General features: G+C 39.1%; 1 protein-coding gene across 1 annotated transcript in view; it reads left to right on the plus strand.

The window, feature by feature from the left end:
• LOC124279436 (centrosomal protein of 170 kDa-like) overlaps window positions 1-24,847 on the plus strand; it is a 158,943-nt gene that overhangs the window by 122,231 nt on the left and 11,865 nt on the right. Inside the window, exon 13 of the mRNA XM_046715262.1 lies at window positions 24,414-24,528. Within this exon, the coding sequence (XP_046571218.1) occupies window positions 24,414-24,528 (115 nt within the window). The remainder of the gene's footprint in view (window positions 1-24,413; window positions 24,529-24,847) is intronic.

Below are 24,847 nucleotides of genomic sequence, written 5' to 3' on the forward strand. Positions count from 1 at the left end.
CTTTGTTTGCTGTGAGCTTTTCCCCTGTGACCTGATGACTGTAAGTTGAAATGTTAATTCAGTTCTTTTTTCACATTTGACTCCCGTTACATTTGACTCCCGTCATTTATCTGTGATGTTTTAGAACTGTGTGTTCTCCATGCTGTGTGTTCCTGTGTCAGTGTGTGTGTTGTCCATGATGTTAGGTGAATACTTGTTGCTGGGGAAACAAAGACCTGGGTATCAGCTCCCAGGTGTGTGTAGATGGACACAAATATATGTACCACTTTCTTTCAGCTTGGAATCATTACACACCACTTAATTTAATTAATTATCTTTTCTTCACATCTAATCACATACATAATTCATTCATTATTCATACTTAGCATCATTTCCACGTTGAAAAATGTAACAATTTCTACATGATTGGCAGTGTGTGAAGAATAAATGAAGGAATGTTGCTATGAAGTTGTTGATTAATTGTACATGTCACTCTTCCGGTCTGTGCCGAAAACTTTCTAATAGCCTTTCCTGACTGTGACTCTCAACACCATTTTTCATATATTTTAATGCTATGGTCTAGTGGATTATTTTGTTAACTAAGCTTACTAGACTGAATGGATATTTACCTGACTCTGAATTTGGACTAGTGGCTAAGTTGGAGACCCCTCATCATTTGGAATTGATAAATAAAGTATTGAAGATTTGGCTAAATGATTGTTAAAATACTAATGTCTCCACCGAGTCCAGTTTGTTGTGTAACGATTATTCCAGGTTACATGTTGTGATTTTATCCAGTTTACATACCAGAGTGCTTCTAAGGGCAAGCACTTCATAAGCCATCATCTGTGTTATCAGTTATCAGGTTATCAGTTTCTGTGTTTTTGATGTTGAAACATGATTGAAAGTTGCATACATCTTATATTTAGCAAGAACATCAGTCTGTAGACAAAACTCTGAAGTTCAAGAACATAGGACTTTGACTCTGTGGACTGATGGCCATGACTACTCATGTAGTGTGTCATTTAATGTTAGAACCAGATAACCTCAACAGGTCCACAGTTATAACAAGGTTTTATATGACGCGTGATTCCTGCATATTTGACGCAACAATTTTGTTAATGACTCTCAAAATACTATCATACGAGTCAAACTTGATGCAGGTTTTGTAGGTGGCCTTACAATTCAGTTCAATAAAATCGATTCGATAAGCAAAAAATGATATTGTTCGATGATAGTTTGACTTTTACAGAGCCGTCAGATTGTTCCAGAGAGTTCAGAGGAGACAGTAATCCTGGCTGTGTGAATTGAACTATGCTGTAGTTTCATTTGGTGGTGTGACATACACAGTTACATACTGAGAATGATAAACACAAAGAAATATTACAATTTTCATGACTCCCAAATATTGAAAATGACTCCTAAAAATACATATTGTGAGTCACCATGACTTCCATTTTAAAAGGTTATAAGCTGGTCTGAGACATTCTATAACGACAGTCTAGACAGGATTGAGTCCCTCAGATTTCAGTCAAACTGATGTTACCTAGTTTCACTGAATTCCCGTATTCTTTGACATGAAGTATTGTCCGTCTGGGGCAAATTCCCATCAGTATCGCTCACTGTCAGACCTTTTGATCAGAACAGGTTCTACGTCTGGAGACAAATATGTTAGGATTAAAGAGAGATCACCAGACATGTGAATGTTTGTCCTGAAAAACCCAAGTAAATTACCTGTGCACATTTTCTGATAAGTTAAACTGGTTTCAGCTGAATTCTGCTCTCTGTGTAAGTCTAAACGTGAGGATCTGTGGTGAAGGTATGGCGAATCAATCTAGTCACCTCCTTCCCTCAACTGGCATTGTAAAAGTATGTGCAGTGATTTATCAGTGACTTACCGTGTCTCCAGAAATTAAAGAGGGCATTAATTTCCAGATTGTGTAGGGATATGTAAATGATATTTACAGTTCTGTGATGTACAGTAATCTCGGTTCTTGACCTCTGGTTGTCCTTATGTTGAATGCCATCTTCATGGATGTGGACTTACCACACAGAACATTGTTGGTCCACTCAGCATGAACTACCTCAGGTCATGACCCCTCCTGTATTGTCCCAGAGGGGGAACATCTTATGACCTGACCTGGTTTATCAATATACTGAGAGAAACAAATAAAGGAACACAGGAAAATTCAAGTGTTCCTTTTAATATTATCCTGTTTTCATCACCAGCTTTGAATAGCACTGTGGGAGGAAATCTGAGAATAAATAAAGGAACTCGGCCGTGAACTGGTGTTCCCTTATTTGTTTCCCTGAGTATATCACCCACTGAAACTTAACATGTGACAATGCTCTGTCCAACACACTGCAGACATTTTCTATGGACATTCACATTCAAGTGAAATATTTGGATCTGTTCAGATTCAGGATTGGGCATTCCTGAATCAATAAAGAGACTGGATTGCATTCAATGAATCAATAAAGAGATTACCATCAATAAAGTGATTGCCATCAATAAAGTGATTGCCATCAATAAAGGAGGTTGCCATCAATAAAGAGATTGCCATCAATAAAGTGATTGCCATCAATAAAGTGATTGCCATCAATAAAGTGATTGCCATCAATAAAGAAATTGCCATCAATAAAGTGATTGCCATCAATAAAGAGATTGCCATCTATAAAGAGTACAAAACTGCCATAGGTGTGTGCTAAACTTAAAATCAGGACAGAGATGTCTCATAAGGGATCATAGCACTAAGTCTCTTGTAACCCTATGTTAATGTTTAGGAGTTACAATCACCTTAGCACTAGCATTGCTTTGTGGAATGGGGCTCTTATTATGCAAGTAGTCACACTGACCCCTGGTGTCTGTGGGGAGGGGGAGGTCTGCAGGTGTGTTTTGTCACGTCCGAGGTCGTTGTCGGTCGCATGTGGAACGTTGCAGGTAGGTGTGTATGCTGTTTCTGTCGTCGTGTCACAGACGCCGTGTTTGTGTGGTGATCTAGGGTGAGGATCTGCACAGCCTTGGCATGGTAGTTCTGCATAATCACACAAGGTTATTTCCGTTAATAGACAGTGGGTGATGTGATGTGATATATTTGATGGTTTAGATATGTCTGAAACATGTTCAAAATCTTGATAAGATTTAGATTAAAAACAGCAAAAACTAAACCCTAAATTTCTGAACATGATCAGGCTAATTTTCTGTTGCTGAAAAAGAATGGGCCTAGATGATACATTTCCCAGAATATGAACATACTGGTATTTCTGAAATGTCAGTTACAAAACGAGTACACAATGTGTTCTGTTTCACTTTATATGGTATCATGTTGAAACAAGCAGTACTACTTTATCCAAGTACAGCTGCGTGTAAACTTAGAATCCGACAGTTAATGTGAAAATATATCATAATAAGATCGTGTACCAATATACATCTTCCTTGTATACTTGGCGACATCCGTTTGACTCAGATACGGCATCATCCATCAGATCACATCTCAGTTATTTCTGCTGCTTTGAGTTATTTCAATCCCCATTTCACAATACATGATCGTTCTGGCTCATACTCACATCAGATTATTCATCTATGTTTCCTTAAGAAGGATATTAATATCTGACCTATGTAGGGACTTGCAATTAGTTGGATGAAATTAGCATCTTGGGGATTGTATTTTGTGTTGGTGTCACTGCTATCTATCAACAACTATCATATATCTCAGTCATAGTCACCTCTATACAGACAGTGGCTATGGTATATGACAGTTGTTGTCACTTCCTGTTATACAGACAGTGACTATCAGTAATAGTCACCTCTTGATATACAGACAGTGGCTATGGTATATGACAGTTGTTGTCACTTCCTGTTATACAGACAGTGACTATCAGTAATGGTCACCTCTTGATATACAGACAGTGGCTATGGTATATGACAGTTGTTGTCACTTCCTGTTATACAGACAGTGACTATCAGTAATGGTCACCTCTTGATATACAGTCAGTGGCTATGGTATATGACAGTTGTTGTCACTTCCTGTTATACAGACAGTGACTATCAGTAATGGTCACCTCTTGATATACAGACAGTGGCTATGGTATATGACAGTTGTTGTCACTTCTTGTTATACAGACAGTGACTATCAGTAATGGTCACCTCTTGATATACAGTCAGTGGCTATGGTATATGACAGTTGTTGTCACTTCTTGTTATACAGACAGTGACTATCAGTAATGGTCACCTCTTGATATACAGTCAGTGGCTATGTCACCACTTCTTGATATACAGTGACTATCATATATCATGGTCACCTCTTGATACAGACAGTGACAGTCAGTGGCTATGGTGACTATATGATCAGTCACAGACAGTGACTGTTGTCACTTCTTGTTATACAGACAGTGACTATGGCATATATCAGTCACAGTCACCTCTTGATATACAGACAGTGACTATGGCATATATCAGTCACAGTCACCTCTTGTTATACAGACAGTGACTATGGCATATATCAGTCACAGTCACCTCTTGTTATACAGACAGTGACTATGGCATATATCAGTCACAGTCACCTCTTGTTATACAGACAGTGACTATGGCATATATCAGTCACAGTCACCTCTTGATATACAGACAGTGACTATGGCATATATCAGTCACAGTCACCTCTTGTTATACAGACAGTGACTATGGCATATATCAGTCACAGTCACCTCTTGATATACAGACAGTGACTATGGCATATATCAGTCACAGTCACTTCTTGTTATACAGACAGTGACTATGGCATATATCAGTCACAGTCACCTCTTGTTATACAGTCACTATCGTATGGATCAGTTGAAGATAATTGCTACTCAGCCATAAATTTAAAAAACTGACAAACTGTAGAATTTTGTATCCTTGATACAAAACTAATTTCAAGATGAGGTAGAATGTTAACCAATTACATGAAATTGTAGCAAAAGCACATTGTTCGGAATTTTATGCACAGAAATAGACAAGTGTTATCATACATACTGGAGCCTATTAAAGAACTGGCACTTATTAGAGGACATACAGTATGCAGGGCCACAGAGCCATGACATATGACGATACCATTTGCCTAGAGCCTGTAGTATATGTTTAGGGTCATGTTGTGTTGATTGTCTGACAAGTGAGCACCTGCCAGCAAGGTGTGTTGAATATTACAGCAGTTATGCATGTGGTTAGATCTTGCCACCAGTGATGGGGAGGGAAGTGGTGGGGACATTGTCTTTGATGGCCCTATCACTGATTATACAACTCATGGTCCTACAGGATCAGATGTTGCTACACTACTTTTAGTGGCATCAGCTCTCTACTGTTAGGCCGCACTTCCTTCTGGGGGGAAGTCGTTTAATGTGGGAAGCTGTCACCTGAGCATTCAGCTCAGTAGTTTAAAAAAATGAAGGAAAAAAAAACAGATTCCAATTTCATATTCTTTTCCATAAAATATCAGGGGAGATAGACAAGATGAAAGTTTGGGCAGAAGGAATATGGTAAGGCACAACTTAGAGTTACCTCCCTTTTGATATGGTCATGATTCATCATCATTTGTTGTGTTTTGGTGGTTGTCGGTTGAATAATAAACAAACTTTAGTATTTGTAGTATGCTGAATATTTTATTTATGTTGATTGTTAAAGTAAGTCAGTGTTGAGGGGTTTGTTTTTTCTAACAGTGTATTCATTTCTGGTCAGTTTGATAATAAACCCACTGCTTTAAAGTTCTGTTTTGTTTTGGTATTTTCTACATTATGATTGGGGAGGAGGGGCAGAGGATTTGTGAATTAAGTGTGGCTGGCTTTCTATTGTCTTTAGTCCCAGGTTCATATTGTCAGCACCTTGTACATTTAGGGTCTCATTGGATAGTTCTTGTGGTGTGTCAAGATACTAACAAGCCACTTTTGCATATCTTGATTGTATGCTGTGTGTAGGGTCGAAATATTTAAGTGGCATTTAAGATGCTGTGGTTTCAATGAAATCCTTTACTCAACTCTATCTTAATCTTTGGGCAGTGGGGTAGCCTAGTGGTTAAATGCTCGTCATGCCGAAGGCCTGGGTTAGAATCGTCACATGGTACAATGTGTTAAGCCCATTTCTGGTGTTCCCCGCTGTGATATTGCTGAAATATTGCTAAAAGCGGCGTGAAACTAGACTCACTCACTCACAACCTTAATCTTAAGGCAATATGGCCCAGGTGTATGTACTAATTTCTAGTTGTGGTTTCAGTACAGCTTTCTTTATAACTACTTAACCAATCTGACAGGGGTCAAGGTTTATTTTCAGTTTGAAGTTTTATATCACTGTACAAATTTGTTATATCTTGTATTGTCAATGATTTTCTATTCTTTGTTCTTTTTTATAATACAAAGATTGGTGGTATGTCAAACTAGTTTGTTTTATTACTTCAGTTTATGTGGATGTGATATTTCAACATAAAAACTGACATTTTTAGCATTATCAGTAACATGATATTTTGTGGACAAAGTAGAGACAAACTGAAATGAAATATGACTTGTTTGTGTAAAGTGTTTATACTGTGGATGTTTGGCCTTTGGTAAGTACAAACTGATTATTTTTCATGTGTCTGTTGTTGCATTGTGTAAATGTCATGGTATTTGAAATCTGTTGTGTGGCAGCTAGTACCAGGAAGAAGACAAAAGATTTGTTATATGGAAACTGACTCATCTGACATTTGGGACAAGTAACACACATAGATTGACACTGCGCCAAGATGGCGGCAGCCAGACAACTACTTTAACTCTTTCAACACCAGTCAACCAGAGGCATTTACTGCCATGACACCGAGTTCCCAGAGACTCTGAGGTCATAGATGAAGCCTATGTTTGTGAAGGAAATTATAAGCTTGTAAAACGTTATTGCTACTACATCCCATACACCATTTAAAAGATCTAATCCTACTGTTGATAAATATGAAGTTTATTTTTATAATATTATTCAAATAATACAACTACAACTTAAATAAATTTATATTTGAATGAAAATGCAAGCTTACATTTGTAACGTCCAGATAAACCACGAAAGGAGCAAAAACTATGGCGATTTTTTTCCATTTGTGACATGTCATAAATTGCCCGCGCCTTTTTCTTTTATATTTTCATTTTACGTAATCAGAAAAATTATTATAAAAAAGATTTCTTAAACAATATGTATGGTCGCCTATTTCCCGATATCTGCGGCTTTCCGCTCGGTAAAATGACATAACAACTGAAAATACCTCCGCTTTGGCTTCTTCAGATGAATAACATGCTGCAAATCGCTTGATGTCGGCATCGTTCGAAGCTCTGAACATCAACAATATCACTGTACCCTTGCCAAGAGTATTTTCACAGTTGTAAGAAGCGATTTTATTGGATAAAGATTGGTTTCTAATGACGCTTTTCGCCACAGTCTGCTATAAGGGTTGTGATTGGTCAAAATCAGACACGTGACCTAAGGCAGCCAATCATATTACGGCAATGGATACCGTCCTCGTAAAATCGAAATCTTTTAGATTTGGACAAAAGTTTTGGGTAAAATAATGCTATTCTGAACATATTAAGCAAGAAATCGCTACCAATAATGTGGGAAAATTATGGAACTTATTGGACGATCGTGCTAGGTTATGACCTGTGACAAAAATGCTTCATGTATGTATTTTCGCGATTAAACATCGTGGTCCGAAAGTGAAGATTGGGGCGGCGAGAGCGAGATGTCACTTGTCAGTGACTTGACTTGCATTACATGATCGCACAAAAAGATGGAAATAGTAATTTTATATGTATCGTTTGACAACTTTTATGAATGCTGTTGTTGATTTTATTCATTAGTTTATTCAATTTATTTAATAATTTCCTCGAAACATCGTTACTTTGCTTTTTGACAATGTTATTGTGGGACCCGCCGTCAAGCATGTGTCCGAGAATCGTTGTTTTCAATAATATTAGAAAAATAGTTTATAATTTTAATTCTGCTGATAATATATGATAAATTGAAATTTAATAAGTGTTTTCAGACGCCTAATGACAGGGAAAGAATTTTTAAAATTTAGATATCTACTTAAAAGGTTATGGTCCTCACATTCACTTCTGTGATACATTACACGTAGGAATATGACAGAATTAGATTGTCCTGAACTTCTATTGAAGAACATATTGATTTGTGTAACTCTTACTTAAATCATCAGTAGCCTAGTGGTTAAGTCGTTCGCTCGTCATGCCGAACACCCGGGTTCGATTCCCCACATGGGTACAATGTGTTAAGCCCATTTCTGGTGTTCCCGCCGTGATATTGCTGGAATATTGCTAAAAGCGGCGTAAAACCAAACTCACTCACTCACTCACTTAAATCATCAAAATTAAAACACTTTTTTACAAAATTCAAATTTCAGGTTTATAAAATCGCATCATAAAATGACAATTGTTAGTCTCTCTACTACTTTTAGTGCTTTAAATAAATTTTATGTGTATGGTACATGTGTAATTCTATTGCATAAGGTTATTGATATTTTGAATTGGTGTTATTTGTTTTGGCGAAAGTGATTTATTGTGTTGAGAGTGATGTCAGCCAGTATATGTGTCATGGAGTGCTGTGTCTACATCCATACTGTGCTGTGAGTCCACCTGTCAGGGGCACCTGTTACATACCTACATTGATCCACTCCAAAACCACTCTACTCCTGTACAACAAATACCTGAAAACTACCCACGATAACAGGAAATCCTATATCAACTATAATTTGGTGTAATATATGGGTAGTTGAAGTGGCTCGTATCTTGAAATGAATAGTGTCCATCCACCGAGAAGTGCGACACAAAGATGGGTGTATTATGTAGGTAATTGAAGTGGTCGTGGACCTAACTGCACCTGAACCAGACCAGCATCCTATTCTCACATAGCTAACATTCCACTGGAAATTGATTTTATGATATGTGAATATAGTCATTATGACCATAGCTACTGCTAATGTCTGTTTCATGTCAGCTGTAAATCTGTCTGTACAATCTGGGATTGGTAGTAGTCTGATTTTTGGCCAGTATTTGTGAAATCCGCACATGCCAAGAAGATGACTGTATTCAAAGTTGGCAACTGTTGTTGTAGGGACATGACTGATAATGAGATAATACTGAAATGTACAAAGTATGGCTTGTATCTCTATCACCTGTAAATATACCACTCCAAATTTGATAGGGATATATATATATATATAACTGATTCTTATACTGTGTCGGATGTATATTTAAATGGAATGGCATATGGGGTTATCCTAATCAATATTGAGTAGTACAGAATGTTGAAGTTGTGGTAGAAATGAATCGGAACCCTTTGCCAACTTGAAAGGTGATAACACATAGGCTCACTCACTTAGACCTGAAGTGGAAATAGAAACTGGGATACTTTTATCACCAGTGAGGTTGCTGTGTCTGAAGCTAGGTGTCGGAAACTGACACCTATTCACCCAGGTATAAAACAGTCCAGGTGTCGGAGACGAGGCCATTATTGTTTTGTGTAAGGGAAAACCATGTTTCATCTCTGAGATCCAACAATCTGCGGTAGACCTATGAATAAACATAGTGTCAGTTGACCTCTGACCAGCATTGTTGAACAACTCACGACAGACAGGTACGCTAATAAACTCTTTGAAGGCAAGATTGAGCTGGCAACACCTTCAGGATTAACACAGCTTCTTTGTGGTTGAATCTTGATGGGCTGAAGCTGGAGGTGTGTAACTATTCTATATTGCCCGTAGCTGACGTGTGGGATAAAGGTAGGGATGCTATATGTAGGTTACAAGTTATTTATTGACTGGGGATCTTGTAACATTGTTCAAGTGGTCTCACAAAGAAACAACAAGCTGGGATGTGAAATGAGAGGGCCTGGAGAGGTCATTGGCGAATTGGAAGGGAGCTGAAGAGTGAAAGGCACTCTCTAACCTATGTAGAGGACCTTTGTCAACGGTTCTGATAGATTTGTCATATTTACAACATAACTTCTTGCATATTGTACAACTCACTTATGCAAATTAGGAGTTGGAGTATCCTTCAAGTTTTACCTGTGAAATATGGCATGGGCCACATGCTTCTTTCTGCCTGTGACACTATAGATTGATATTCCGTTCAATACACATGGCAGCAGGACCACACTCGATATGTCTGATACTTGTAAGTATGTCAGAGCTGTGAGCTGTATGATCAGGTTGAGTAGATAATATCCTTCTGAGGCAAACATGTCTCTCTAGTCAACATCTGTCAAACTCTAAATCCAATTTGTGAAGTGACCTGAAAACTGCCTCAAGGATGTGTTTAATTTTAGAATTCATAGATTAAACTGTAATCCAGGAAGAAAGTAGCAGATTTAAGGAAAGGGGATTAGAACAGTTCCAGACTTGATCTGTCTGCAAATATACAGTGAGCTGGGCTGGCCACGGCACACAACAATGCCCTCTTATTGTTCTCACCTATAATGTAGGGTTGGGTAATGTCATCACAGGATAGACTGCAAGCCAGGCAGTCAGCGGTCAGTACAGACATTGCATAGGTAGGTAAAGCTCGTCAGTGTTTTCACTGGAGTGTAATCCTCCATGTAAGTCCTGCATTGTCTGTGAGTAGGTGTAGAGGTTTCGAATTAAAGACTTTAAGGCCTGTGGGGTATACCCAGCTGGTGGTACACACTCTGATCTATGGTGGGAAATTACTGAAGTATTTATTAGAAAGGTTACAATATGGTTTGGGAGGTAGAAACAATGGTGGACAAATGAATCTTGATTGGTCAGTGTGTGTTCATAGTGCAGCAAGTTTATCTCAGTACATTTGGATGTTTCTAGGTGTTTAGAAATATTATGAATTAAACTCACTTGAACATTTTTAAGACTCATAAAGTCTTGATGCATGCTGGTTGTGAAGAGTCCATGTTTTTGAGATAGGTGAGATATGGCAGCTGCATGTTTACCTAACAACATGGCTGTCAGTATTGACATGCATGTTGAAGTAGTATTGAAATCACTCGTGTGAAGGTCATGGTGCAGGTGTTTATTGTTATCTTGGCAATAACCTTTTGGTATCGACTTATGTAGTTCATATATTTGCAAGTTGGAGAGAGGGGGTGGAAATGTATTGGAATGTTCCATGTGCGAGTAACAGGAGTGATTTCCTCTCCACATGGCACCCGATCCACTGGAATTGTCTCACCACCACTACCACCATCTGTATATTCACAGACAGACAGACAGATGAATGTTTTGTTTACATCTCATCACTGTAAATCTTTAAAAAAATATTTATGCATACAAAACTTGAGAATCAACATTAAGAATATGATACAGCACCACTCTTATGAGAGACAGTAAAACCATATACAAGCAGGCATTTATGCATATATATAAAAGCGATAGTTTATCTATATGGAATATGTTTTTTACATTGTAGTATTAAAGAGCAGGTTTTGGAAGTAAGATAGAACTCATGTTTGAAAAGGACTCATAACTTTTTGTAGTTTGACATTGTTAAAAGGTGGACACTTCAGCCGCAACATTTGTAAAAGAACTATTCTAAAATCCTCATCCACTCCATGTCTGGCCTTGTAACATGGTGTGTCAACAAGCCCTCTCTCACGGCTGCTGTCCACTCAGGCTGGCCTCTCTTGGACAATGGTCAGTGTAATTACTTTAAGGCAGCCAGTGTGATTACTTTAAGGTAGCCAGTGTAATTACTTTAAGGTAGCCAGTGTAATTACTTTAAGGTAGCCAGTGTGATTACTTTAAGGTAGCCAGTGTAATTACTTTAAGGTAGCCAGTGTAATTACTTTAAGGTAGCCAGTGTAATTACTTTAAGGTAGCCAGTGTAATTACTTTAAGGTAGCCAGTGTAATTACTTTAAAGGTAGCCAGTGTAATTACTTTAAGGTAGCCAGTGTAATTACTTTAAGGTAGCCAGTGTGATTACTTTAAGGTAGCCAGTGTGATTACTTTAAGGTAGCCAGTGTAATTACTTTAAGGTAGCCAGTGTGATTACTTTAAGGTAGCCAGTGTAATTACTTTAAGGTAGCCAGTGTAATTACTTTAAGGTAGCCAGTGTGATTACTTTAAGGTAGCCAGTGTGATTACTTTAAGGTAGCCAGTGTGATTACTTTAAGGTAGCCAGTGTGATTACTTTAAGGTAGCCAGTGTAATTACTTTAAGGTAGCCAGTGTGATTACTTTAAGGTAGCCAGTGTAATTACTTTAAGGTAGCCAGTGTAATTACTTTAAGGTAGCCAGTGTAATTACTTTAAGGTAGCCAGATAATGTTTGTGATGAAGATTACTGGACTGACTTCAGTAATGAGCTTCCTTCTCTGTACATAGACCGGGCGGAGCACCCAGCTGCAGTTTCCTCTCTAGTGTCATGTGATCACGGTAGACCTTGGTCGGACAGTATGTCACAGACTACAGTAGAAGTAGCAGGATGGGGATGTAGCTGTACTAGTATCACATGGGGCAAAGGTGTTTTACATTGTAGCACATCGAGACGTGGCACACTGTCATCTTACAGACACCCATATGTCATTCACTATCACTAGAAGTTGCCCAGTCTGGCATGCATATGTATGCATGTTTAACACTGCAAGTGTAATCAAGTCCTGGAGAGGCATTTTGATGCTGGAAGTACATTGAGACGTGTAAATTATGATGGATAACAACTTCTTTGTTGTTAATATATACATGCTGATGTATTTACACAGGGCAGGATTAATGTAATACTGTATACATATTACCCTGCATGTATAACGCTCTAATTAAGGAGCTGAGGTGTCTAATTGATACCTGAAGCATTAGTGACAGGTATAATTATCGGAATCCTAATCCATGTTAGATAATCCTTGAGCTTCTGTTCAGCAAGGCGAATAACGAGCTCCTGCCAACCGGTGTGGCTTGATCCCTCCCACTAACACAGGGCAGTTGTTGCTAGTGGGCTTGGGAAACACTCAGGGAAGTTGCTGCAGTTATCTCATCGTGGAGAATTCCCACTGGTGACAAGCACCCAACCACCTACCCTCTAGAAGGCTCAGAGTTTCCGTTACCTCATGGTGGAGGATCTAGAGGAGAGTTCCCATTGAATAGAAGCACTCACCCTCAGCTCTCTAGTACGAGAGGAAGTATTTTACCTCCAGCAGTGGAGAGCTTCAAAGAGACACCGCGAGGCAGAGAGTTTGGATTTCCTGCTAGATAACACACACTGATGGATAGGATCGACTGACTCCGCAGACCTTGACAGCAAATTACACCATCAAATATTCTGTCAGAGTGAAAAAACATTTGTGGTATGCTGGGAGAGTAGTATGTGTCTTGTCTTGGCTTGAGGTAGATGTAAAAACTTTGACACATTCATCAGGAACTGGTTTTAACAAGGAGTATCAGGCATATTGTGTAGCAGGGCTTGAACAGAAAATGGAACGCACTATGAACCCTCCATCGGGGAATATATTCCTGCAGGTAAGGAAAATAATGAGTTTTGTTTATCATGGTCCGATCAAAGTTGGTGAACAATATTGCGTTCCTTCAATTTTGAATTTGGGATTATGAGAACATAAACTGTAAACAGATTTGATAATTATGTTTGAGTTGTAACCTTTAACTAACTGTAGATGAAGCAAGACAGTGATTTCTTGGTGACACACTTATGATCTGATATAGATATATGAGCCCATTAATAGTGTTTGCTATTGTATATCATTTTCAGCTATGCCAATAAGATTATATGTTAACCGTGACAGGTGACAGTGATTAGTCTCTATCTGTACTGAAATACAAGTACATCATAAGTATTTACAGGAATGTGTACAAAGTAGGAGCTGGATCTGTTAAATCCTGTGTTACATTAAGTTGTAGTTTTCTGCCTTGATATTACAGCAAAACATTTTTTTTTGGTCAATTTTCTTTGAGAATGTCTATGTATTTAGTATTAGACGCTGGATGTTTATCATTAGACTTGGGGGCGGTGGGGTAGCCTAATGGTTAAAGCGTCGGCTCGTCACGCCGAAGACCCGGGTTCGAATCCCCACATGGGTACAATTGTGAAGCCCATTTCTGGTGTCCCCATGATGTTGCTGGAATATTGCTAAAAGCGGCGTAAAACCAAACTCAGTCAGTCAGTCATTAGACTTGTACTTTTAAACAGTAAAAGGTTTTTGCAATCTGTAGACATTCAATGTTTTACCTTCAGACAGTTTATCATTTGACTGTTTTCAGATCAACATTAAACATTTTGTCCTTAGACATCAATCATTTTTATGTAAGCCACTGAACACTGAACTTATTTAACATTGAACATTTTAGAGATAGAAAGTACATGTATTAGTGATACACACTGAAGATGCTTTTTGCATACTTCACCATTTCACATTCAAATTTTACCATTCCCCACTGAATTGGCGGCATGGAGTTAACAGATCTTATTTCAAGATAACATGGTACAGTGTCACCACCGGGGTATGAAGTGCCCACCCCAGCCCTTCCAGTGTAGTGGAACTGTAGATCTGATACCTCTCCCCATACTCACACACACACACACACACCATCACCCTGTTGTCCTATGTCTGTCAGGTACCTGACCCCTGCGGAATGTACAGGTAAATTTCAGGTGTCAGTCTTCATGGGAGAGATTAGGTAAGTGAGTGTGGGAGTTGAATACAGAGTGAGTCTCTTGAATAGCTGTCATTAACATGTTACACCCCGCTTGCGTGACTTTGTATCGCATCTTGAGTGGCACGTTACATTGAACGGAAAGTTAACTGGTCAAGGTAGGGTCAGAGATTGGTGGAGACTGCTGACTTCTGTATCTCTGTAGAGTGATGTAGATGGGACCTGTGTAATGGTTGAACTTTTCATGGGATAATGTCATGGTTGTATGAACTATCACCTTTGTACTGCCGTTAATCTCTGTGCTGGGTTGTTGTGCATGGAAGATATCATGACCGATGGCAGCCAGGACAATCCTTCATTTTGTTTTCTATTTTCTGTTTGAATTATGAAGTTTGGAGCAGCTCTTATCTCATGTTGATCCTTCTGGAAAATGAATTTTTCATGGATATAACAATATATAAAAATTCAATCACTGACTTAAAATAGCTTTATGTTTTCATCATATTCTGATCAGTACATGGACTATATTAGACAGGAATGTAATCTCTGACAGTGACTGTGTGTATTTATCAATATTACAGCAATATCACGTAGGAAACCTTAAATATTGCTTTACAAATTGTACAAACCAAACCCGAAGCCTTTTCTGTAGCAAGTGACAGCTTTCCCCACTCAACTACCCTACACCCAAAGACTGACAGAAGCTGATTTGGTAAAATGTTCATCTGTCGAGTGACATACGCAGCATTAGTTACCTGTAATTAACCTGGAATATCACACGTTAAGAAAAATACCAGCTGAAATTTAGAACATTTGATGTCAGTACGAGTTTGACTCACTTAGCAGTTACCAATCAGAAAAGTGTAATTATTATCAGTTGTATTCACAAATCTGAGTTACCAGTATGTTCGTGTCACCATGTGTATATATACCTGGGTATAGATTTCTAGATTCCTCTGTGAAATGAGAATGTAGGATCTCTGGCAGGATGTGACCTGAAGTAACTGAAGTATCAAGTAATATCATTTATTATCTTAGGTGACCTGTCTCAACAAAGTCAGCACAAACACACCACTCCATGTGGTGAGTAAGTAGGATTTTACCCTGGGCCAGCTCGGGACACCAGAAATGTCCTTTATAAATTGTTTTGTTAGAGGAAGTGTTCCTGACACGTTACCTCACATCATCACTCACTATGTCTCCTGATTAGGGTTGCAGCAACGTGTCAGTATTGACAGTCTTCATTAGACTGGTTTTGAATCATTCCAGGGAGAACTGTGATCTGAGTCATTAGTTTGAGAAGGGCCCTAACGTTTGTTTGTGGAGGAGACATAACTGTGAAAGGTTTTGTGTATGGAGGGTGTTGCGAGTATCACGGGGGTGTTTAATGTTAGCCAAATACAGGTAATCCTCTCAACGGAGAGCCTTCCACTGTGTGTAGCAGACAGCACATCTCAGATGCCAGGTCAGGGTAGTCCCTGATGAAATAGCAAAAGGGTTCCTTTATTGTAATACTGCATCCTTCATTGTAATACATCCCCTGTACTGTTACATGCCATCCTTCATCGTAACACAAAACTATTCGTTTTAAAACACTATCCTTCATCGTAACACAAAACTATTCGTTTTGAAACACTATCCTTCATCGTAATAAATAAAAAACTATTCATTGTAAAACACTGTCCTTCATCGTAATGCAAAACTATTCACTGTAAAACACTATCCTTCATCGTAACACAAAACTATTCATTGTAAAACAATATCCTCCATCGTAATAAATAAAAACTATTCATTGTAAAACACTATCTTTCATCGTAATAAATAAAAAACTATTCATTGTAAAACACTATCCTTCATCGTAACACAAAACTATTCATTGTAAAACACTATCCTTCATCGCAACACAAAACTATTCATTGTAAAACACTATCCTTCATCGTAATACAAAAGTCACTATTCACTGTAAACAAAACTATTCACTGTAAAACACTTGTTCATTGTAATACAAAACTATTAACTGTAAAACACTATCCTTCATCGTAACACAAAACTATTCACTGTAAAACACTATCCTTCATCGTAACACAAAACTATTCACTGTAAAACACTATCCTTCATTGTAATACAAAACTATTCACTTTAAAACACTATCCTTCATCGTAATACACCTCTATTCACTGTAAAACACTATCCTTCCTTGATCGTAATACACCTCTATTCATTGTATCCTTCATCGTACAATTGTAGTACAACCCCACCCCCTACCCCAACCCTTCATGGTCACACATACTGCAAAGATCATGTTAATACCTAACACTGACCACTTTAGTGTCCATCGTTCTGTGTTGACAATAGGGTAGCACAGTAGAAAGTGTTTTCTCCTGGCCTGCACAAGGGTCTTGGTTTGATGCCTGGTCATAAGCCATTGATGTTTCCTGTCTTAAGGATAAACTAATTCATTCTCATTCCCATTTTCCTAACTCCCTGATTGATTGTTGAACCGTCCATGTAATGATGAACTTGCACACTGTCAGAACCTTGTCACTCCTCACAGTCACCTGGCATTAGAGGCAGCAGATTATTTCAACTCCATTTTAACTCTCAAGGTATGGAAATACCCATCATTTTTTTTATGAAACATAAAAATACTTTCCTTTGAAATAAGTCTTTGAAATAAGTCTCTGAAGCAAGGATGTTTCATGTTGATAAAAGCCCAGTGCTGAGATTTCATGTTTATTGATGGAGGCTGATTGAACTTTATGCTGATTCATCAATACTGAAGCAGTAAGCCCAGACCTGTGAATGTTCCTGCCCTTTGATCAGTGGGAACTGCTGGCTGCTGTAGGAGAACGTTCAGAAATGTCTTTTGAAGATGGATTAATTTATTTTGTGCTTGACATTATGTGGCTCCTGTTATCTTGGATGGAAGTTTTACCGTTACTTGTAAGTGAATAAACCGTTCAATGTTTAACCTTATTCTTGTGTGACTGGGTGAGCAGTTGCGTATATCTATTAGTGTATCTAATATGACAAGTATTATGGATAATATCTTCTTTGATGTACTCTATATTTGTAGGGCTTATTGATAAATCAGGTGATCATGGGTCAGATCCATCAAATGTTGTGTATATTAATTGAAGTTGTTTTTCCTTCTGCCATAATTGGGGAAAAATTTAAAAAAAATAGAATTTTCTTACTGTAATGGTGAAATTGTTTTGAAAAAGAATTTGAAATGTGCCAAGGCCATTATGTTTTATGTTGTGTCCAGTAGAGTGTTTGTGTGTTTTATGCTTTAAAACATAATTAGAAAATATAAATGTGTTGTCCAATGTGACAACCGATTGTTGTGGGTGAGGTGAAAATGAGTGTGATTGTAGTGACATGGGACAATCTTTGTGAGGGAAGGACTGACTGACTGAGCGGTTTACGCCGCTTTTAGCAATATTCCAGCAATATCACGACGGGGGACACCAGAAATAGGCTTCACTCATTGTACCCATGTGGGGATTCGAACCCGGGTCTTCGGCGTGACGAGCCAACGCTTAACCACTAGACTAACCCACCGCCCCGAGAGGGAAGGAGGTTGGTAGGACAGGAGAAGATAATGAGAGAGATATGGGTTGTACGTATTCAACGCTTCAGTCTGCAAATATTTGATGGCTTTCATTTCATCTGTTTTTCTCTGTACTGGAAATAGGCAACACCACTAGGGATTATATCTTATGGCCTCTCCTGTTCTGGTCCCTGTATATGGGTTGTATTGAAAGTGTTAATCCAGGGCCTGTAATGTGAGACCTGTAAATATGCTTGTATCAGCTTTGATATTAATGTTTATGTTCATGAATGTGCTTTTATTGAGAACATTAATATATCAGGCAGTTTACTCTCAGTGATCATATAAATACATCTCGTTAAGAAACAGTTAACACACTAACCCAGTATGAAATCCGAGATATCTTGACTAAATATATAGGGACAGGGAGCTGTTCAAGCAGACAGGGTAATAAATATTACGGTAATGGTCTAATGGGTGTTGTCCCCACTTTGTGAGAGGTCCATGAAGATGCTCCATTAATGTGGGATTCTCCACATTCTCTGCGTATTTAGAGAGCTGATTAATCTTGGAAGGGAGCAGTAATGTCCAGGTATCGTGTGCCATCGGGGATCTAATTACACAATGTCAACACTGATGTAACTCATTCCAACCCCCTCCCTAAGCCGACAGGTGAGATGTGGTACCTGTAAACTTGCACAGGTGTGCAGCAGGAGTTGGTTTGTGGTGGACATTTCTGGATGCTGGAAGTGTTGTCTTCTTACACTTGACATTATATTACCAACTTGTTTCATCTGCGGCAGTGGGGAAACTGCTTAAAGGTAAGTGTCAGCTTGTCTCACAGAAGGACGAAGTTTGATTCCACCGAGGAGACTTGTGTGATACTTTAGGACCAACAGACCCTAGCCATCTTATTCACCCACTAACTGCTGCTTCAAATTAGTCGTGTGCATTTTACAAAGCTAGAAATGTCAGAGGTGTCTATCCAACATTTCGGTCTGCTACACCGTTGCAGTGATGAAGTATTTTGTTTTGGTGATTGTGACATGTGTCCCAGGGCACAATATGGTGCTCACTCCTACCTCACACATCATGAGTAGGAAGTCCCAGATGTATTGCGTGAAGCAGTAACGTAGACAGGTGTGACAGAAAGTGATGCCATCGTTATTCATCGGGAGCATTACAGGTGTGGTGGACAGGTGTAATTGACATAAGTGGTCTAATGACTGATGTGGGCTGTTTATTGATTTACTGCTGCATACAGTGACTGCTTTTTATATGTCAACCACAGGCAACTTTCATGCTGTATTTTATTAAATTGTATTTTATCAACATAAAGAAATAAGAAGATAAATTTCTGATACATTTCCTTATAAATTTGGAGTTATGAAATCTCATTAATAGAAATATCTCTCTTACAAAAATCTATGAAACATTTGATTATGTATCTACATATTAATGTCATTTATTTAAACTTTCATAATTGTGTATGGACACCTGTATCTATTACCAATAGCTTGACATGAGTACTTTGAGGTGAAAATGAAACAAAAATATAATTTTAATTTTAATTTTTAATAACTATTCACCACTTTGTAGTATTTTTTTAAAATTGATGGTGTAAAGATGTTTCGTTGAGGAGAGACATCTACAGGGGAAAGTGTCCCAAGTGTACCCTTAATGCAAAGTCTGACTGGATATATTTGGAATGTAGGAGAGGCCTCCATTCATCACAGTGTCAAGCAGCCATAATCTCGCGTTCTCATGGGGTGTCAGGCAGGGAGACTTCCTGACTCGGTGTGTTTTCATACAAACATCGTTCATGTGATGCATTATGTAAACACATAGCCCTGTAGGGCTCTGCAATGTCATTCAAGTCACAGGTAACTTTTTGACTCACTGGTTTGCTGTAAATAAAGTGGAATAATCATGTTACGTTTATGTAATCTGATATTTGTATGTGACTCTGTTTTAGTTTTCATGGTCTCTCACAGCATGGTCCCATGGTGTGTAAACATCATGTTACCTTTGGTAAATAGTGAGTGATCAATCTTCTGATCACTTCACTCTATTCGTGCCACAGATGTTATGCACAATGTAAATTAAATATCAGGTAATATTAAAGAAATGCATTATGTATCCTTCGGCAGTAATTATGAGAATAGGTTTTGCACATGTATTATGTCTGAACTAACGGGGCGGTGGGGTAGCCTAATGGTTAAAGCGTTGGCTCGTCACGCCGAAGACCCGGGTTCGAATCCCCACATGGGTACAATGTGTGAAGCTCATTTCTGGTGTTCCCCGCCGTGATGTTGCTGGAATATTGCTAAAAGCGGCGTAAAACCAAACTCAGTCAGTCAGTCTGAACTAACCCACATCAAATCAAGATTCATTCTTATGTACTGCCTTAAGAAGTTATAAACAACAGATAAGCAACAGCAATAGGGAAGAAAAAGATGGTCCTTAATTGATTTGAGAAGGTTGTGCATTATACACCACAAATTATGGCATATATTCTTTGTATGAACAAGATTGTATTTTGATGAGAATTACTTGACACAGTTGTAACCCACTGCTTGGTTGTGCAAGTGCTGCTGTCAGCCAACAGTCCATCCCGTACAGCAGGCATCTTAGCATGTCTACAGCAATAAAAAAAATTTAGATATAGATGTGATCTTGCTTCTAGTATGCACGGCTTATTAGCTCAAGTGCCATTTTTGTTGTTGAGGATAAGTAAGAAATCTGGTATTTGTCTTGAGGTTAGCTACGATTAAGTAAACACTGAGATGTGTAATTATAGATCTGGATTACGCAGACCCTGTCAATTCAGTTGTGAAATGTCCGTAACTTGCTGAGCTGGGATTATTTCTGAGAATTATCTACAATGGCTTCTGTCAAATGTGTTGAATATTTACCTGTGAGGTCTTGTGATGGAGCAGTTCTAACATTTGAAGGGGTAGGGGTCATCATGTCATTAAAGATTACCCCAGTTAGCTGTGCAATTGCATACTTTAGTCAAGAAGTCTATCGTATGTTCAAATCAAGGTTTACTTCATTGTATTTCTAAGTTCGTCAGCACCATATCTGGGTTCGTGTTTCACCAAATTCGTAAATTCGTAAAGCTATGTAGTCCCTGATATAGGTGGGATTAAACCCTGAACACTCTCTCACTCTGACAGGTGAGGGTTTTTGTTGATGATGAGGATGTTGTTTGGTGCTCATTTTGTTAAATGGAAATAAAACTTTTAATAAGAATATTGTTATTTCATCTGCAGGAAATATATTAGATCATGAACCTAATGTCTCTAAATCATAGAACCGTGTGTCACTTTAACAGGTGACATGTTTCTTTGTGAACTAGCTAAAAATGTCCATGCCTCAGGGTGTTCAAAACGCTACCTCTCTCACGGGACAAGAAACAGACCCTCAAGAAATGTATGTGACAGTTTAAAAATGGCCACACACGAGACGCATTAATCAGGAATAACTTGAGCTTCAGTAACTCTCTAAACCTATACAGGTATCTAATTGAATGTGACTCTCTACTGTTGATGATACAGCTTAGATTGGTGGCCAGATGTTTGATGGGGTGTGTAGGGTAAAAATGTTCATGGTTGGAGGGCTTCAATTTATCTCCATGCCTGATGTCCCACATAGGCTGAGATTGAAGGGCTACTGGGTCTACACAGAACTCTATCCAGGGGTGGTGATATGGGTCCATCCAGGGTTGTTGATATCGAGTCCATCCAGGGTTGTTGATATTGAGTCCATCCAGGGTTGTTGATATTGGGTCCATCTAAGGTTGTTGATATTGAGTCCATCCAGGGTTGTTGATATTGGGTCCACCCAGGGTTGTTGATATTGAATCGATCCAGGGGTGGTGATATTGAGTCCATCCAGGGGTGGTGATATCAGATCCATCCTGGCTTGTTGATATCAGGTGTGTACAGGGTTGCCTTCCATCAGAACATCTCAGGGATGACAGCCATTGGTCGACTCATGGCTTGCTAGTCATTGGACCGATCTATGAATGTCTATTGGAATTTTGAATCGGTTGATATCAGCCATCACGGATTTGGGTCCATCAAAGGGTTATCGCTATTGATCCACCTTAGGTTGTTGTCAGACATGGAATCCATCCAGGGTTGTTGATATATCGCTAGATCCACCTTAGGTTGTCAGACATGGTGTCCAGATGGGGTTGTTATAGCAAGATCCACCTTAGGTTGTCCACCCAGGGTTGTTGACATGGTGTCCAGATGGGGTTGTTATAGCAAGATCCACCTTAGGTTGTCAGACATGGTGTCCAGATGGGGTTGTTATAGCTAGATCCACCTTAGGCTGTCAGACATCGTGTCCAGATGGGGTTGTTATCGCTAGATCCACCTTAGGTTGTCAGACATGGTGTCCAGATGGGGTTGTTATCGCTAGATCCACCTTAGGTTGTCAGACATGGTGTCCAAATGGGGTTGTTATCGCTAGATCCACCTTAGGTTGTCAGACATGGTGTCCAGATGGGGTTGTTATAGCTAGATCCACCTTAGGTTGTCAGACATGGTGTCCAAATGGGGTTGTTATCGCTAGATCCACCTTAGGTTGTCAGACATGGTGTCCAGATGGGGTTGTTATAGCTAGACCACCCTAGTTGTGGGACAAGGGGTCCAACCAGGGTTATCATTATGTCCAACCTAGGTAGTCAGACATGGTGTCCAACCAGGGTTATCATTATGTCCAACCTAGGTAGTCAGACATGGTGTCCAACCAGGGTTATCATTATGTCCAACCTAGGTAGTCAGACATGGTGTCCAACCAGGGTTATCATTATGTCCAACCTAGGTAGTCAGACAAGGGGCCAACCAGGGTTATCATTATGTCCAACCTAGGTAGTCAGACAAGGGGTGTCCAACCAGGGTTATCATTATGTCCAACCTAGGTAGTCAGACAAGGGGCCAACCAGGGTTATCATTATGTCCAACCTAGGTAGTCAGACAAGGGGCCAACCAGGGTTATCATTATGTCCAACCTAGGTAGTCAGAACAGGGGCCAACCAGGGTTATCATTATGTCCAACCTAGGTAGTCAGACATGGTGTCCAACCAGGGTTATCATTATGTAGTGACATCCAACCTAGGTAGTCAGACATGGTGTCCAACCAGGGTTATCATTATGTCCAACCTAGGTAGTCAGACATGGTGTCCACCTAGGGTTGTTAATGCTAGGTCCACCAAGGTTTATCAGTCATTGGATCCACCCAGGGTTGGCAGTGTCTGGATCCACCCAGGGTTGGATCTGCTCAGATCTATGATGACCAGTTAATGTAGGTGTACTCACTTTCCAATTGGTTCGTTCTGCATTGATGCTTGGAAATATTGAATCTGCTTGTGAAGCAGTGAAGCATGCTGTTGTACACAAGGCTGTCAGTGTTGGGTGGGACCTCCAGCCAGGTCTGTCCACAGAGGCAGACAAGGAGGAGAAATTGGGCAGTGGGGGGAGCCATCACAGATTGAAGTCTAACTATAGGTGTACACATCACGCTCCACAAGCAGCGCTTATCTTGATAATGGTTAAGAAATTGTGGTTTTAGCATTGTCAACTTTCATCACAGAAGACCATCCATTCGTGTAAAATAACCTGACCTCTGTGACCTTGACCTATGGAAATGATCATCCAGATTTATCAAGTGTAACCTTCAAGTCAAGGTTTACGTTTGATGTATGCAAAGTGTCTTCATTTTTATTGCACAGTATACAATACATGCATAAGAGGAGAACGTTATTCATGGCCCGAGAGCAGTTTACTGGCCTAGAGGGTTATACAAATTGATCATCTCCCATCACTGATGTGACTCACAGCATCAGCATTCACTCATATGAACTTCAAGAACTGGGATGTTTATAATGTGTGATAATGTTTTGATATACTTCGGGTGTTACAGAGCAAAGTGTTGTATATATTTGTGTGTTATAATATTTTTCAGGTCTTTTCTGCTTCTTTCTTTTTTATATTTTATTTTTTCATCATTGCATTGGCTGTTCTTATTCTGTGCTCATTGATTGCTCCATCCTATACGTCTGAACAGTTTGTTATGTGCTTGATTTCCTCATGTCCCTGAGTACAGCATCTTCCCTGTACTGTGTTTCTGTACTCAATACAGCATTGCAGAATTTCTGATTGTAGTTCTTGCCTTTGAGCTCATGGATTGTTCTTTCTTGAAATTTGAACTGAATGCTAAGTGAGGAGTTTTTGTTGTTTCAGGACCTGTCTCTGGCCACCATGTCCACTGACGATGTTCCTAAGTGGGTGTCACAGTGGGCTGCCTTGGCGAAGCAGCGAGCATTGAAGAAATCTCAGAGTCTAGATCTGGAGGAAGGTTGGTTCTGTCAGAATGATCAGTCTTAGGAAATAGCCTTTTTTATAAGTTTGTCAAGAAAAATCCTAAGTTTGTTTAGAAATAAAATTTTTGGATGAATGTTTTACTAACATTTCCTTTAGTCCTGTTGAGAAAGTTAATTGTGGTCTTCGAAAATAGAAGTTTGAGCTTCAGTAAACAAATAAATCTCAAGCTTAGTCAGTGTTCTTTCTTTTTTCATAATTTTTTCAAATTCAGGTTTTATTTCGAATAGGGAATGTGTTATGAAAGGAAGCAGATTCTGCTTCACCGCTGGATGCCTGCTGTGAACACTGTAGAG

The sequence above is a fragment of the Haliotis rubra genome, unplaced genomic scaffold, assembly GCF_003918875.1.
Source record: "Haliotis rubra isolate DU_JTF1 unplaced genomic scaffold, ASM391887v1 Scf25, whole genome shotgun sequence".
NCBI classification, from domain to species: Eukaryota; Metazoa; Mollusca; class Gastropoda; order Lepetellida; family Haliotidae; genus Haliotis; species Haliotis rubra.